This window comes from Lepidochelys kempii, chromosome 3 (assembly GCF_965140265.1).
Source record: "Lepidochelys kempii isolate rLepKem1 chromosome 3, rLepKem1.hap2, whole genome shotgun sequence".
Taxonomy (NCBI): Eukaryota; Metazoa; Chordata; order Testudines; family Cheloniidae; genus Lepidochelys; species Lepidochelys kempii.
Genome location: NC_133258.1, coordinates 15,061,648 through 15,079,285, shown reverse-complemented (window position 1 = coordinate 15,079,285; position 17,638 = coordinate 15,061,648). Strand labels below are relative to the sequence as shown.

Below are 17,638 nucleotides of genomic sequence, written 5' to 3'. Positions count from 1 at the left end.
GTTCATATTAATCCAACTATTTCCTCACTTTTTTCCTGCATGATGCATGTATTCATGTGCACACATTTCTCCTGGTGTAGGGCTACCTATGAGCTGTGAGACTGTGGCTCTTTTCAAGAAAACTGAATTGAAGCACTAGTTGTGAGACCTTTCCATGCTTCTGTCGCCATAACTTTTCCATATCATTGACAGGCATGTGGGGTAGAGGATGAGTCAGGGTCTCGCACTACCTCTGAGTTCCAGAAGGCTGGACATTGGCCAGTAGTCAAGCAGAGGTTGAGAAAAAAGCTTCCATTTGGTATAGAGCCGCCAGCCCAGTTGTTGAGTAGAATTCTCTCCTTTAAGCAGGCTTCGGTGCATGATGCCTGTGACTGCACGCCAAACTCTAACACCTTCTGAGCTTACCCTTCATAGGCCTCTCCTGTCTCTGATGGCTCTTGAATCAACTCCTCTAGCCTCCCTGCCAATACAGAAGCCTCCTGCAGTAAATTCTTGAATGCTTTAAGTGACTCCCTTGATGGTTTATGTGAAATGAATGCTAACCGTTTAGGCATTGATTCACAATGTCTAGTATTATGACTGTTAGCTACTACTTAAAGTTTGTGTGCTTGTTCAGAAATGTAGTTAAATCTTTGCTACAATAAATTAGGCTGTTTGTTTTTCCTTTTGAATTGAGGATTTTCTGGGAAAAGGTCCAAAGATTCAATATTTCCTACTTTTAGTGAGCAATGGAAGTGTTTTAACAACTTGAAGGTGTCAAGAGTTTTTGATAACTCTCTTTTTCTTTTCTTTCCAGTGGGTAATCATGGATACGACAACGTCCTACCAGAAATGCACCCAATCTTCTTGGCCTATGGTCCTGCCTTTAGAAAGAATACCACCAAAGAAGCCATGAGTCTCACAGATCTGTATCCCTTGTTGTGCCATCTGCTTAGTATCAGTCCATTGCCAAACAATGGGTCACTCAGCAATATGGAAGATATGCTTCTTATGGAAGTTCCAAGAGACCTGAATCCTAGATATTATGCACCGGAGTCCTATGCCTATTTTATAGGAGTTTTTCTTGGTAGCATTCTTGTTGTTGTTTTTCTTTTAGTTTTTATTAAACACTTAATCCACAGCCACCTACCTAGCATGCAGGTGCAACACTCTGAAATTTCCCAGCCATTACTACAAGGGTAATATTACTTTCCAGTGAAGGCACTTTAATAAAAACAATGAAAAGTTATTCTAGCTATTCTGAGCTTAAAAGTTTTCCTAGAAATTAGGTAAGTAGATCTGCGAAAATTAATACATGTGGTGCACTGGAGTAAATGTGTAACAGATGCATACAGGGAGAGCTTGTTTCTGTTGCTCTATATAACCACTTGATTTTTCAGGGTTGAAAACCCTCTAGATAACACTGGAAGGATATGTATGTAGAGATTTAGTAACTTTAAACTCTTGGATACTTCATTTTGGGCTAATATTAGGGAAATAGAAATCATTTTTAGATTCACTAAGCTCTTGGTCTTCTGAATTTAAACAAATCATGGATTTAAACAAAAATCTGTTTAGGTTAAGAAAAGAGTGTAAGGCATCCACAGTGGAAGGATGGGCAGATTAAATGTATACTATCCAAAATGCTCTGATTTTGTGCATTCAACATAAATATCACTAGGATAGTGTTTGTACAAGTTGCAAGTTGCATTTTGGTCTTTAATTGTAGCAGGCAGGGTTGTGCATTTCTAAATTGAGTTATATGACCCACAGAAGGCTGGTGTTTCATGGGCTATATCTTATTGTTAAAGTGGGATGGGCAAGAATACTGAAACTGAGTTGGTAGTCACAGAATTCAGTTTCAAAACTCGGCATGGTATATAACTTAATCTGACTCATGTCTGAAATTCTGTTGTAATTGTCCTGGGGAGCATGTGCTATTGCTCCACCTCCATCTTGGTTTAGGTAGTCAAGGAAAATCACCCTGTGGCCATAGTGCCAATAATGTAAAGCTGCCTGTTGCTGGAGTAGCCCACAACCTGTTTTTAGTGAGTCAGGTGATAACAAAAGTAGACTTGTCAGTAGTTTATCAGACAAATAATTCTTCTAAAACAGATGAAAATGGTGTTCACAGTAGTGGCTAAGACCTTGAAGTTCAGAGCAGATGAACCTAGATTAAAATCGGGCTACCAGTAAACTTTATTCACAGGAAGGTCAGGATCCACTGCAATTTTTACTTTGGCAGTCTTGTCCTCAGGAATTGGTGGAAAGTATCTTGGTTGGACGGTAAGGGGAGACATTTTGATGTATAAAATCTCTACCTTTTCTGATCTTAGTAACTTATATGCAATAATTCTTGCAGATCAATAGAATAAATATTCACATACAAAACTGAGACCTACAGTCTGACAGCACTTCCTTGCAGAAGCCTAGATAATCTCCCCTTACTGTCTGTTTCCAGTAGCTTCTTCACTCAAGCTCTGTCCCCTCTTCCCAATGACCTTGGTATTAAAATTTTCATACAAGATAGACAATGTGATCTTTCTTTGCATCATTGAATAGTTATTCTTTCTCTCAACGTGGCAGGGGTGTTAATGTGGCTTTTTAGAAAACTCCACAGTGAGCAAGTAAATTATATCCTCAAGGGTGTAGTAAGCACTTGCAATTTTTTTTTTTAAATCAGCTTAAAAGTGGTGTAATTCAATCTGTTAGGCAATTTACTAATTTAGGGGGGAAAGTTCAGTACATCTGTCAACAATAACATTTGTGCCCAGAATTCCCATACCCAAACATACAGTTTAGTGAAGAGCAATGTGTTCTAAGAGAAACTTTTGTATGTGTGAGCCAATACCCCCAGGAAAAAGGGATTTTGCTAGTCACAAAACCTGTTTAAGTTGAAACATGCACTGTACTGTAAAAATAACTGACAGGTTTTGAAGTGGGGGAGTTGCGTGTTCAGCTATTTTGATTTGTATATCCCTACAAACTAAAAATGGTCTTTGTTTTCATGTTTTGTTTTAGTGTAAATAAAATAAACTTTAATGTCTATTGTTTAGGAATAGCTGCAGGGCACCTATCTAATATTGGTTACGTTTACAAGTGCACAATCCTAAACCTGTAAGCACAGGAAATGATACCACTGGAGAAATATAATGAATGCTCCAGCCCATGCTCTTTGAAATGGCACAGGATGGGATGTGTGTGCTTTTTTGAGTACTTTAAGATTGCATGTGACTGAGTTAGTGAAAGCTGGGGTTAAAATATATTGCAACTGTGAATTTAGGAAATAAGAAAGCTTGTGCTGTTCAAAAAACCACTTACTAAAATATGGCATGCTTTGACTCTAGTCAAGAATGTTCTTTCCTATTTGTACTTGTAAACTCACTTTTATCACTGCAAGTAGTATTCAAGTCATAACTAAGATTGTTAAAAAACCCTCTGAAATTTGTAACAGTTTTATGAAAAGATTTAATAGGTGTCTGTTTTAATTACTGTTATAATTATTTCTGGTAAATAGTAAAGAGACAGGGGAGAGTTCTGGTTTCATAAATGGAATGTGAGTGAACCAAGGGTCTGGGATATGAAATTGTAAGGCCTCATGTGTATTCATCTTATTTTGATATATGCAACTTAACCATCTTCATAAAGGTATTTTCTGGGCTGAGTTAACAATTAAGCTAGCAAAGACAGGAATAGGAGTAAGTAAATAACTTTGGAGAGAAGGTTGATAAGGCAATATCCCTTATTGGACCAACTTCTGTGAGTGAAAGAAGTTTCATGTATGTCAAAGGAAATCACTGTCTTAGTTGAAGCACTAGAAGCCACAAACAATGACTGTTTAATTCTTCCTTTATTCTGCTTCGTATAGGGTATCCCCAGTTCTATCCCTTCCCCTAATATTCAAGATTTTAAGCATAATTCAGATGCATCAGATTTCCAGTTAATACTCAAGCTTAGAGGTCATGATCATCTCAAATCCCATTGTGAAATATACTCTTCAATGCTTAGTACAAAAAGATGTGGTTTTATAGCATCTAGTGCTAGAAGTGAAACTAATTCCAGAAACAGGATGTCTGATGGAGAAGGTGCTACCACAGCACACCCCTGCCCCCCCAGGTGTGGGAAGGTAGCTTTAGTTTTAGACATCTCTACTGGTCTTATCTATGGCATAGGGGCTGGGGCAAGAAGCTATTCTCTAGGTAACCAGATCCCACAGCACTCAAGGGCAACTCTATCCAATCCTACTGTGCCAAAAGAAGCTGACATTTTAAAAAAAGTTTAATGCAGTTTTTACCCCAAACCCATGTCTAAAACCAATTAATGAGGATCTAGGAAGTGTGAGGACTCAAATAGCCAGCTTAGATCTGCTGCAACCTTCTCAAATATGGGATCTTCTATACACATTACTGGCTAAAACTGGCATCAGCTGCTTCTTTAAGGACAGTGGAGAACCCTGCCTTCTCTAGCAGTAGGGATGCATTGATGGCTACTCAGTACCTGGGCTCTTCAAGCTCACACCCACCCTCACCAGCCTGAGCCCTTCCTGTTCCTAGGCCAGACCAGCATCTGATGTGTGCCTCTTCTCCCTGCACATCCATTTGCAGTTTGGATTTTTTTTGGATGTATTAGCCTCTTTTGGTGATAAAGATCATAGTCTGCACTAACTGTGAAATGCTATCATATGCCCTAACAGCAAAAGCTCTCAGTTCCAAAGAGATGAACAATATGCCATGTTTTTTGCTTAGAAAAAAAGTTCAAGAAAAATTAAGACACTAAAATTTATTTTACATATGCAAAATGTTTTCACAGAAACTAAAGCCATACAATCAAAATATAAATATTTCATTAAGTTAAGGCACTAGCCATTTAAAAATAGTCTGATCTTAAGCACATTACACACACACACAAAGATGACTGATTCCCTTTATTTTCCATTCTTTCTACCCCTTGGAAAACTTGATGCAGCTCCCTTTAGAGCTACCGATGCCACTCTTGAAGGGTGCCTTGCTGATACTCAAGAGCAACATGCAGTACTTTGAGCTCTTTCTTCAAACACTGACCAGTAGCCTGGGAGTAAAGTGGCATATAGCAAGTCATACCGCATCACTAATAGTTTCAGGGGTTTTCAGATAATTCCGTTGTAAACCAACGGTACTTTAAAAGTTGTTAATAGATTTAGATCCCAAAAGGTACCATCCTCCTAAGATAAAGTTAAGATAAAGTCCATTGTTTTTTCATATCCTTACCTAAGCACTAAATTAAGTTTTTCTTCATGTGTTATTACAATCATGTTTTAACCAGAGAAAGCTTTGAACCCTGAAGTGAGGGGCCCATTTAAAGAAAAAATCCCACATTTTTTTTCAAGTGTATATGAAAGAGTGCATGTAGGTAAGTAGGGGTGTATCTGAGAAATGTTTCATATTCTTCTTTAATAGTACTTTGTACTTCAAGACCTCCACCTGAGAATTGCAAAAACATTTCACAAACAAACTCATTCTTAAGTCATTTCTGCAAGGTAACTAAGTGTTATGCCAGTTCTATAGCTGAGGAAACTATGGTAGAGAAGTCAACTGACTTGCACAAGGCCATGCAGAAAGTCAGTCAGAAGTAGGACAAGAACTTAGATATCCATCAACCCATTCCTGTACTTTAGACTACACCACCTCCTAGTTAAACTAGGAACATTGTACAACTTGCCTTATAATAGTTGCAGGGGAGAACTGCCACTAGTGTGGAATTTCTACTGCTGGTTTATTTAGCTACAAGAAATTGGAATCCCTGTTTCTGAGAACAATCACTCTACACCAGCCAGAGAACCACTGGTCTTAAAGTTTAAGACCCAGGACAGAGTTTTCCAACTGATACATGAGTGCAAGAATTGTAAAGAAATCACTGCTATTAATTTTAATACAAAATGCAGTATGTTTCATTTACAAGTGTTAGAGATCAGACTCCTAGCCTAGCTAGTTTATAATTTTACAAGTGTGTAAATGCCCAAATGCAAAACATCTTTGTCTTGTTAAATGCCTTTTGCAGTAGGCAACAGGATCCTTTCAGTGTAGATTTTTGTAAATCTTGTGCTATTGAATTGTTAGTCAAGGTGCAGAGGCAAACAGTTCAACAGATTTTTGTCTGTACATCTTAGGCAATTTTAAATGGAGTACTGTTTAAAGTGCATCATAGAACGATCAGCCAGATCATTCATACTATACATAGATATTAGGGTCTGGAAGTAAGTAGTGAGGTTAGGACTTCCTACATCTGCTATCCAATTAAGGGATCGTCATCCTCTTGTAGCTGAAGTCGGGAGAATGGACGGGGAGAGGACACTCTATTCTTCATGATTATTATAAGGCAGGTCAGAGTAGTTAACACAAGGAGGACACCAACAACTATTCCAATTGCTTCGGGGAGATTTATGCACCACTGGTCAACTAACAAGCACTTGGTGTTGCTGAAGGTTCCATTATTGGGCTGAGGTTTTAGTCTGAGGATGTGACACATCATTGGGTAGATATCAACATTATTAATTGTGTTCTGCTTGTAGCCTTTGTGAAAAGCAGGACCATGAGCAGCCAGGAACGGATGCATGCTTGGGAGAGCATTGTCATAGCCGTGGTCACCTACTAAAGGAGAAATGCAAAGTTAATAAACAAATATAAAATTAATGTTGTAAACTAACAGAAATTAAGTTGCTTACAGACTTTGTTAGCTATGATATTAACACGTCTATTCCTAAAAAAAGGGAGGAATAATAAAGTAATGCAACACTTCTACTAATGCTTGAAAGCCACAAGAATTTTTAAGTAGGAAACTTTGCTATTAAAATATTAACAGGGCACTTTGCTGAAGTTTCTTTTTATTAGAGCATAACCTCCATATTCCCCCCAGAAATGTGAATCCAAGCAAGAGATCTGGATTATGAAAGTATTTATCATCGTGGTCTAGGATAGGATAGGTTTGTAGCCAGATTTGTTTTAAAAGAGTGGTCAAGGTACGTAATGTACTAATTCACAGTGATACAGCAGAAGTTTTAACAGGCGCTTTAACCTCTAGTTCATATACAGAACATGCAGCAAATTTGTGGTTTTTAAAAACCAATCATTGCAGCAAAAAAATCCATTTAAGACAAATATTGTAGATCTAACTTTTAGGATTCTAGCAGTGTGAAACTGCAGTAGGGTAAGGGATTTTTGGTTAACAGTAAACAATCTTGTTTGTTTCTCTAGCATAAACAAACTCCAGAATAGGACATTTAGAATGCAAACAGGTCTCCTATAAAAGAAACTTGTTGCTAAGTGCTCTGGAAACCAAACATCTTCCCTGTGTACAGCTATACTTTACTGGGTCACTCATGCAGTTGGTTCATGGACTGAACTCTTCAGGACCAACAGCAGGCCTCTTTTGTGCACCTGGAACCCCTCTCTAGTAGTCTGCCAGGCTCAGAATTTGAAGAGTTTCAGGATGCAGAGTAGAAGCACTCTTCAATTTGGCCTTTATCTGCTGATCACTCTAGCAGCAAGGAATAGTAGGGGGGGGTTTATAGCAACTATTCTAGAGCCACTTTTGTATTTGCTTTAAACTTGTATAAGATGCCAACACAAAGGTTACTGTTTTCACATTAACTACATTGTTTCTTTCCATGGTCATAGCTCGCTTGTTCTAACCCAAACAGTTAGAACAAGTTATTGGGATTCTCTAGAGGGCAATTTAAAAATTGTTTGTTCAGCCACTTCTAGCTTCTTCTCTAGAAGACACTCCTGACGAGTTTGTCTTCCTAAGCCCCTTATAAATTATAGGAACAACATTGATTGTTGAATACTTAGGGCAATGGTCTTCAACCTGTGGACTGTCTTAAGATGTACGTGAAAGACTGACTGAAAACTGAACAGAATTCAGCTATAGAGACACATTTCCAAAGAGGTCTGTGCCTCCATTTGAAAATTTCCAAAAGGGGTCCACAAAATGAAAAAAAGACAGAACCACTGACTTAAGAAAAGTCTTTAGAATATTCTTTTATGACTGACCATTCAAAAGACTAGATATATAGAAAGAGTTCGAAATAGCACTAACACTGAAACCTATGGGATAGGTCAGCAAAACAGATCACAAAACATATGGGGTTTCTTCTCATATTATACATGTATGGATATAAAAAAAAAAAACTTAGCTGCTTATTGTGACTGGTCAGTTCTAAAAGTTTGCAGCACATTATCTTTGATAGATTCAGTTCCGGTACACACTAGAGTCCTCATCCAAGGTTTCTTCATGATCTGAGTAACTCAACAAATCACACATCAGACAGGGCCTTTGCAAATATCCTGTATATATCCAACTCTCGGTGGCAGGTTTGTCCAAAGTGCATTTTTGACAGCATCAAAATCAATTAATTCAGGATTTTGATATGGGATTTTGTAATTTACATGCTCTCACGATCCAGTGAGTCTCTCCAGTAAGATGATTTTGTTTAGCAGTTTTATGTCAGTGTTGGAATAAATCATAAGTTACTTGCTACTGTTTAAGCTAAACTTATCTTTTGCTTCTATGCACTCATTTGTTCTGCAGGAAAAGGCCCCTTCAAAGTTCCCTCACTATATTGCTAGAAACTGGAATGGTGGTAGTGGTATTAGTAGAAAAACCAAGCAACATTAGAAAAATTTGAGACTATCCGTTCACTGCTCCATTAAGCTGCTAATTGTGTACTTGAAGGTATACATGGTAAAACATTCATATCTACTGTAGTTAAGTGCATAGTTTTTGGCTGTCTGGTGAGCCAGACACCCTCTTTCCTAGACTCAGTCAGCTCTGAGCTGTTGGGTTCCCCTTTAGAAGGGATTCACACCTTTTACTGATAATATACTGTCACCTCCAACATGAAAGAGTACAGGACAGCTTTATATCCTATGCAACAATATGGATGAAACTGGGAATGTGGTGGCAGTGCAGATGACCAATTTTAAGTTAAGTTATTCTCTACAACCACTTGTTACAGTCAGATTCATCAAGGAGATAGGTGGTGGTGGTGGCGGCAAAGTTCCAGAGCACTAAGTATTATCATGAAATGTACTACATATGACTTAAGACAGAACTTTTTGCAGCAGCAGCAAGCTTATATTTTCTTTTTTTTTTTTTGGTTACTCAAATATACAGAACACAGACACTTTGCTTTCACTACATCTGACTTTACTGCTCAACATACTGGTCTAAATTCTTTATTGTAACTCATGGCTACTGTGACCATTGTTATTGCTGATTTATGCATACAAACTTGGTGGTGGTATAACTTTGTACTCCTAAACCCTTCCTATTTGTTTTATTTGCCTGTCATTTTGGGTAACCCATTGCTTATGGGTTTTTGTAATATGCATGGGTTCTCTATTTTACTCATCACTGATAGTAGTACCTGAGGATCCCAACAATAGAAATAAAAAAAAGAGTTCAACAATATAAGCCACCAGGAGCATGAAGGATGAAAATACTTACATTTTCTAAATGACCCACTTTGTACAATTGTCCAGCCCTCATCTGCAACCAGAATTATGGGTTGAATGCGCTTATTGTGATGGTAATGAAATCTGTCTGGAATCTCTTCTTTAAGATACACCTTCATGGAAGTGCTGCAGTTTTTCAGTAAGTTATATACATATGTTTTGTCTGCAAAGAAAACAGACAGCATATGAAACAGCAACTATTCAGTTATCTATGTAGTTTTGTCCATTTACTGTTATCCATAAGCACACTTAATACAACTTTTAAATAATTTTTTTAAAGCTACATGAGAGGGGGTGTCACTTAGGTACCCGATTGGTTACTGAGGTAATCAGTGTTGGCGTCATCATTTGTTTCTGCTGTAACTGTTCTCCTTCAAAGCTCTAATGGCTTCTCAGATTTTGTTGTGGAGAGAATGAAAGTTGAGATACAAATATAATTTCTTCTTTAACATTCAATAATCACAGAGGAAAAAAAAAATCCAGTTTCTTAGAATATAAAGTGAACCCTGCATTAAAGTCAGTCAGGTTTTTCTGATCATTTTTCATCAGCCACATCAGTTCCGGCCTAATTTTGATAGTCAACAATAAGTGCTTATCTGCAGTCATGACCCTAAAATGACATTGGGGAGGGATTCCAGCTTTCATATAGCATTGGTTTTAGCTCTATCAGTTTAAGACTTGACCCATGAAATCAGGTTGTAATTGAAGTGGGATGAAAGAGGCAAAATATAATAAATATAAAACAAGTTCTAAAGACCTAAAATTCAGATCAGTATAATTTTCAATCCCCAGTGAAGTTATCCCACGGTGTTCGTTATTGTGATATAACTGAGTAACTGACAGGGTGAGCAAAAGGAGGAAAGGCATGAAGGGATTCCAAGGCCAGAAGAGACCATTGATCACCTAGTCTGATCTCCCCTATAACACAGGCCATAGAACTTCCCCAAAGTAATTCTGAGAGCATACCTTGATTTAAAATTTTTCAGTGATGGAGAATCCACCACAACTACTTTAGAATAAACCACTCCAGAGCACTCATTAACATCCAAAAGTACACAGCATGCAGGGTAAATATTAGCTATTCAACATGTGCTCTTCATTACCAGAGCCCAGTTATTTTTAAGTAACTAGATACCCCTAATTTAATGTATTCATTCATCCATTATTTTCTGTCTAAATAATGCAACATGAACTGGATTGTCTTCCCAACTCCTGTGAATAATACACAATGGGAAATTTCCAGCAAGAAAGGAGACAAAGTTTAACACTTTCTCAGTATACAACTGAAAAAAATATACATACTATTTCTTGGTAGTATTGCAGCAACTGGCGTCTTGTCTACCAGAGTGTAGTTACCACGGCCAATGCAGTTGTCCAGTCTAATCAGCTTGTCCGGGAAACACTGAGTCATTCCATGATCACTTGTAATTATGACATTAATGTTCTCCCACAATCCCAATGCCTTGAGTTTATAAATAAGTGAACCAATGTGGTTATCCACTTGTTCTAACACTCTTCTCATGTTTTCTTTATCTCCTGGTCCATATACATGCCCACTTGCATCTGGTTCTTCCCAATAGAGTGTAGCAAAAGTAACTGGTGGGTTAGAGTTGTTCAGCCACATAGTAATGTTCTCCATTCTCTCTTCAAATGTTACTGAATTATTATACTTCATAAAAAAATGAGGTATTGTGTTGTTAATTTTTACATCAGTACCAGGCCACATTGCAGCAGCACTTCTTCTATTCTCTTGCTGCTGATTTGTCACCCAAATAGGAGTTGCCTCATTCCACCAGAAAGGATCTGTATCATTAAACTCCGAAAATGTCTTCTTTGTATCTTCTTCATACATTGTGTTAGCCACAATGCCATGGCTTTCTTCATATAAGCCTGTCACTATGCTGTAATGGTTTGGGAAAGTTTTTGTGATAAAAGCATTTGTAACATGTTCTACCAACACACCATCCTCAATAAACTCTTGGAGATGAGGAAGTCTATAGTTTTGCAGATAGTCAGCCCTGAAACCATCAAAGGACACCAGGAGTAACTTGTGTATTGAATTATCGTTAGCATTTCCACCATAACAGGCTACAATTCCAGAAAGAAAGAGTGTTAATATTAATTTCATTGCAGACAACATTTCAAAGTGTTCCCAGCAGCCAATCGGATGTACCTGAAAAATTAAAAAGGTTTTATTATACATGCAATCTAAAATATGTGTTACACTGGAGATGGCTTAGATAGCTATGTTAAATATTTAAAATTTTTCACATATCCTTCCAGAGAGGGTTTTAACTGTGAAATCACTATTGGCCCAATCTTGGATTCACTGAAGTCAATGGTAAAATTTCCATTGACATCAATAGCAGCAGAACTGGGCCCTAGTTGTTTAGGTAAACACATGAGCAATTTAACTTTTCACTTCATAAATTCTATTAATTATAGACTAGTCATCCTAACTTTGACACTTGTAAAGATAGTGGAACATGTTATTAAACAATCATTTTGTAACCATCTAGAGGATGATACAGCAATGGATTTGTCGATAACAAAAATCATGCCAAACCAACCTAATTTCCTTCTTTGACATGGTTACTGGCCTAGTGAATATGGATAAGCAGTAGATGTGATATATCTTGATTTTAGTAAGGCTTTGACTTTCTCCTCTCACATTCTCATAACCAAACTCTGGAAACGTGGTCTACTAATGAAGTTACTATATTGTGGGTGCACAACTCATTGAAAGACTGTACTCAAAGCGTCATTATCAATGACTCATTGTCAAAATGGGAGAATATATCTAGTGGGGTTCTGCAGGCATCCATTCTGGGTCCATTACTATTCAATATCATTAGTGACCTGGATAATGGAACGGAGAGTGTGGTTTTAAAATGTGCAGACACCACCAAGTTGGGAGGGGTTGCTAGCACTTTGGAGGACAGAATTAGACTCCAAAAGGACCTTGACAAATTAGAAAATTTGTCTCAAATCGACAAGTACTACAATTATTAACAAAAGTAAAATGCAGAAACACACAATGGGGAATAACAGGCTACGCAGTAGTACTGCAAGGATCTGGGGGTTATAGTGGATCACAAATTGAGTATGAGCCAACAATTTGAGGCACTTGAGAAATAGGCCAATATCGTTCTGGGGTGTATTAACAGGAGTATCATATGCATGACAAGTAAAGTAGGACAATTACTTCACTCGGCACTTGAGGCCTCCATTGGAGTAGTACCGTGTCCAGCTTTGGGCATTGCAAAAACTGCAGAGAGTCAAAAGAGCAATGTAACTGATAAAAGGTTTAGAAAAGGAGACCTATGGGGAAAGGTAAAAAACTGGGAATATTTAGTTTTGAGAAAAGAAGGCTGAGGGGGAACTTCCTGAGAAACAGACATTTAATTTGTGGCAAGATGGGGTGTCAATCTATGGACTGTCTGTGTGAACCCCGCTGATGTCCACTAACAGTTTACTAATGCACTTTGATCTAGTCCCCTTTGAAAACAGGGCCAGATCAAAGCACATTAACGAATTGTTAATACACATCAGTAGGGTTCACAGACAGTTAGTCTGCAGCAGGCTAGCGCTAGGTAGATTTGAACGCCAGCTTGCCGAAAACTAATTTGTGGACAAGTCCTTGACTGCTGCACAGCTAACACTGCCAAACTGACCAGGAGTTCTTTGTTTGTCAAAGCTAGCACTTGGACTGCTACCCACTACTATACCAGACCGAAAGTATGTTCTTTACAAGTCAGTTTTTTCAAAAAGAGAATTTAGAGTAGTAACTTCATGCTGTAGCTATCATCATTGGCGGACCATTCATTAATCTAGAAAACAGGAATGCAAATTCTGAAAGCATGTTTTATAAAGTTACCTAACAGGCAGAGATTGGCCTGGAGCAGAGAGGATGTGCTGCAATTTAGCATGAGGACTGTGAAGGAATGACTAAGATTGCCTAATAAATTGCTAAAAAACATGATGTGAAGTTCCAGGTTGCACAAATCCTCCTAGAATATCATCAGAGGACATAATCCTGAAGCGCAGGCAAGTCGAGCAATATTGCTTGAAGATTCATTTCAACAGCATGTGTGTGACAAACTCTACTGTACATGTGCAAGAGACAGTTTTCCTATGTTTTGTAGTTTAGCCAAATCAGGGGCAGCAAATGGTACCTCCTTCACAATTGAACTATTTCCCCTGCCAAGTTTCAAGTATCCATTTCAAACCCTAGGGAACCAGTGCTCTTAAAATTCTAAGAGATGGCTTAACTTTGTTAAAGCGGCCTGTTTTCCCCTTAGTTTAAAGATCTTTGTTGAAGCTTTTTTTTTTTTGGTAAAAAATTAATTCAGCCTGAGGCAGAGATCAAGCATGAAAAATTTCAGCCCAAACAGTTTGCCAAAAGGAATAAGCAATTGAAGACAGGGGGTTATAATGGAAAGTGTTTAGCCACCTATATAATAGGTGTTGCTACTATACAGACAGAAACATAAGCCTTGAAAACTGACATTCCCCCCCCCCCCTTTTAGTTTAATAATTCATGAATTGTGTGTAGTGTAATGAAAGGTGGGTGCACTAATTATCACAGTGGACTATATATATGTTGACATTTAAGGAGCCATAATTTCAATCCAAATCCTTGACCGAAAGTGGGTTCTGTCTGAACAAGAAGTTTGACAAAACTATATTTTTATTGTGACAGGGTCAGGCCAGATGGCTACAAGAGTGGTCGAAGGTAGATACACTAGTTCCAAGTTAAGCAGGTCCCTTTCCCCTGGGTAAGATAACAGGGACTATTCCAGAACACTCAGGAACTTTCTAGAGCTAATTAAGACAGGCAGGCTAATTAGGACACCCGTAGCCAGTTGGGAAGCTGCCAGAATTAAGACTAATCAGGACACCTGGTTTACAAAGGCTGTCACTCTAGTTAGTGAGGTGTGTGCGTAAGGAGCTGGGAGTGAGAGGATGTGATGTTTGGAGGACTGAGGAATACAAGCGTTAACAGACATAAGGAGGAAGGTCCTGTGGTGAGGACAAAGAAGGTGTTGGGAGGAGGCTAAGGGGAAGTAGCCCAGGGAATTGTAGCTGTTGTGTAGCTGTTCTAGAAGGCACTCTAGACAGCTGCAGTCCACAGGGCCCTGGGCTGGAACCTGGGGTAGCGGGTGGGCCCGGGTTTCCCCCAGACCTCTCAACTCCTGACCTAACACAGGAGCTTCCACCAGAGGTGAAGGTCTCTAAGCTGGTCCCTGACCCACATGGTGGATCAGCAGACACTGCGGGGATTGGGTTCCCCCCCATGCTGGCCAGTGAGGAGGTTCTCTGAGTGAACAGCAGATTTGAGCCATGAAAGTGGCCAAACTGAGGGCTGCCACGAATATTTGAGGCAAGCAAAATCTGCCAATAAGTGCAGGACCCACCAAGGTAGAGGAGGAACTCTGTGTATAATATATATAAAATATATAGTGACACACCCACCCCTTCACAGAGTCCCAAAACTAAAGCTCTTGCAACCCCTGATTAAAAAAAAAGTCTACAGCTGGTGCATCCAAGAGTAGAATTTCAGCCTGTCTTCATAAATTCTTTATGGCAACAGCCTTTGCTAGCAGATCAAGGCCAATAGCTTGTCTAGATGGGAGGTTATGGACTACTATAGTTACCTTGGTGCAAAAATTCCTAATACAAAAATCCTTAGATACCATGGTAAGAGTCACCTTAAAAATGCCACAGGCAGATTTTCTAAAACCTTTCTTAGGCTTTTGGTCTACATTTGACCTTTTACTTCTAATTATTATAAGAGATAAGTATTTGATAAATATTTCAATTCACATTGTGGCTATGTATACCTAGGGTGACCAGATGTCCCAACTTTTCACCCTTGCTATCTGGTCACCCTAGGTATACCTGTTATAACCTGGTTTTCCATTCAGCGGTCATTTCACAGGAATAGGCTACAAAGTGTTGACTATTCTTTAAATAAGCAGTTTAGAACTGTAGTTAAATTTTAGAGTCCAAATGTTTAGGATTGCCTTTACAGAGAATATGGGTGTTAAAACAATTCCCCCTACCTCAGTTAATAAGGTCAAGTGGTGGCATTTGTGATGCTGGAATCCATGAAAATCTAATTTACTTTTCACTATATTTTCATTGTGTGTGTTATGCAATTTGGAAAAATGACGCTAGACTGGCCAGTTTAACTTCCTGGTTAACATCCATTCATACAATGTATTGCATTTGAAGTCACAATACTACAGAGGAATGTTTTAAATCCAACACCATGCTCATTGAAACATCAAAATAGTTTTGCATTTAAAAAAAATCTAAAATTGGGATCTAAACTAACTGACAGGCATAAGAATGCTGTTTCCTCTGGTATATAAGGATAAGGGAAGCTACTTGTGATTCACCACTCCAAAAAAAAAAAAAAATCCTAGTACTCCTCTCACTTTGCCACCTTATTTCATAATACTTTCTCAATCTAATTTCAGAATCTATAAATCTTGCACACTACTCAGCTGTCATAGGCAAAGAAACAAAACTACAGGGAGAGGGGGAAAGTATCAGCGTCTGGTTTGCACCACCATGTGACATCCGCTGACAAAAGCATCAGCGGGAATACATTGATTGCATCCGCAACGTCTCACGCAGGTGGCCACGCTACGCTTCCCTTTTCTATACCCAACATATTTCCTTAGCGGAAAATAAAGCCGGACCCCATCGTCTCCAGCCACTTTTGCCGGAGACACGGCATTTATTTGACACCCTTCATTCTCAAGGGTCCCAGAGCGGCGCCCCCCGCCCCCCATACACACCGCAGTGAACAGGGACCACTTTATCGTCCACCACAACGCAGCTCCCTGCCAGCGGGTTGAAACTGAACCCCTGTCAGAGGTGTCCTGCCCCGCCCAGCGACACTCCGGGACCCAGTGAAGGGCGCTGCCTACACCTGGCACCGCAGGCAAGGAAGGGCGGGCGCGGGGGGGAGGGGGAGGAACAAGGTAAGTGCACCTCACTCGCCAGGTACTCGGGGTGGGCGCTGGGCTTCTTGGAGAGGGCGACACTCCCCCACCAGGTATCCATGAGGTGGGGGCTCGCCCGGCAGGCGGGGCGGGCACAGCACATGGGATGGGGGGAAATCCAACCCGACTGTCAAAAGACGGGAGGGGGAAACCCCGCTGCATACACCGCCCCGGGGGCGGGGGCGCAGTCTCCCCCCAGCTCGCCCCTACCTCAGCCGGGAGCCTCAACTTACCCCCTCCGAGTCCCCAGGCAGCGCCGGAAGATCGCTCGCTGCGGCGCGGTTTCCTCACAGGGCGAGAAACGGACGCAGCATTCGCGCCTGCGCACTGAAACCACTTCTCCTCCTGCAACGGCAGCCCCAACTGCCAAACCCGAACCGCAGCACTGGAGGCTAACGGCGAGGGGGAGGGGGGGATTATTGAGAGCCGGGGGCTCTCTGGTTGGTCAGAGCGCCCTCGGCCTGTGATCTGATTGGCCTGCTGGGTTCTGGAGCGGAAAGACAATGTAATGAGCGGTTTGGGTCCTAGAGAGGGTGCAGGTGCGAGAGAGGGAGCTGCGCTGTGCGGGCGGGCGCGTGCAGAGCGCTGGGGCGAGGGGGAGAGGAGTAGGCAAGTGGGGGCGCGGGTCGGGCTGTGGGGAGAAGGACAAGCCTTGTGCGCTCAGTGGGAGGGGCGGATGCAGCGAGCTGCGGTGGAGTAGGTGCAGTGGGGGTTTCAATAGGAAACTAGGGCAGGGCAAGTGATGCCAGGAGGGGTTCAACGGGAGGCTATGGCAGGGTATAAGTGAGAGCTGTGGTGCCAGGAGGGGTTCAGTGGGAAGCTATGGCAGGGTATAAGTGAGGGCTATGATGCCAGGGTTTTGTGTGTGTGTTGTGTTTCCTCGCTTGTCTGCTGTTACATGAGACACAATATACCTGATTTATTGCTGTTGCAAAGTGAAATGGGCCTTGTCAGCAGAGTGAGCTCTAGGCTAGTGGGTTCCTGCAGGTCAAGGCACGATTGGGTACCTCCTTGTCCCAATGGCTTCTCTCTCTGCCACCTATGCATCCAGCTTGGCAAGCCATCCTTCCTCCGTCTTCCTTTTTTCTTACACTGAAAGGAAAGGATGGGGCCCTGTTTCTGCTCAGTTGCTTGCTTCCAGCACAAATGCAC

General features: G+C 40.4%; 2 protein-coding genes across 3 annotated transcripts in view; one reads left to right on the top strand and one right to left on the bottom strand.

Annotated features, from left to right (window-relative positions):
• Positions 1-11,298, top strand: part of ENPP5 (ectonucleotide pyrophosphatase/phosphodiesterase family member 5) — a 30,010-nt gene extending 18,712 nt beyond the window's left edge. Inside the window, exon 4 of the mRNA XM_073335789.1 lies at positions 797-11,298. Within this exon, the coding sequence (XP_073191890.1) occupies positions 797-1,182 (386 nt within the window). The 3' untranslated portion in view covers positions 1,183-11,298. The remainder of the gene's footprint in view (positions 1-796) is intronic.
• On the bottom strand, positions 4,730-16,858 carry ENPP4 (ectonucleotide pyrophosphatase/phosphodiesterase 4). Of its 2 annotated transcripts, XR_012157900.1 has the most exons (5): positions 16,720-16,858; positions 10,773-11,643; positions 9,463-9,633; positions 8,151-8,252; positions 6,528-6,605 (listed from the first exon to the last, which is right to left on the bottom strand). XR_012157900.1 is itself a non-coding variant. In XM_073335790.1 (4 exons), exons 2-4 carry the CDS (start codon positions 11,608-11,610, stop codon positions 6,244-6,246), a joined length of 1,371 nt encoding a protein of 456 aa, XP_073191891.1. In that variant the 5' UTR covers positions 11,611-11,643; positions 16,720-16,858; the 3' UTR covers positions 4,730-6,243. The 2 variants fall into 2 exon arrangements, 1 of the variants encoding a protein (XP_073191891.1); XM_073335790.1 differs by lacking the exon at positions 8,151-8,252 and having other exon boundaries at positions 4,730-6,605.
• Positions 16,859-17,638: the final 780 nt, after the last annotated feature.

What these genes read in the sequence shown, in the direction of transcription:
- ENPP4 (XM_073335790.1), bottom strand. Translation starts at nt 11,610, where the DNA reads ATGTTGTCTGCAATGAAATTAATATTAACACTCTTTCTTTCTGGAATT. An exon ending in TGCAATACTACCAAGAAATA is followed by an intron (nt 9,634 to 10,772) that starts GTATGTATATTT and finishes TTTTCTTTGCAG; the next exon opens with ACAAAACATATGTATATAAC. An exon ending in AAGTGGGTCATTTAGAAAAT is followed by an intron (nt 6,606 to 9,462) that starts GTAAGTATTTTC and finishes TTTCTCCTTTAG; the next exon opens with TAGGTGACCACGGCTATGAC.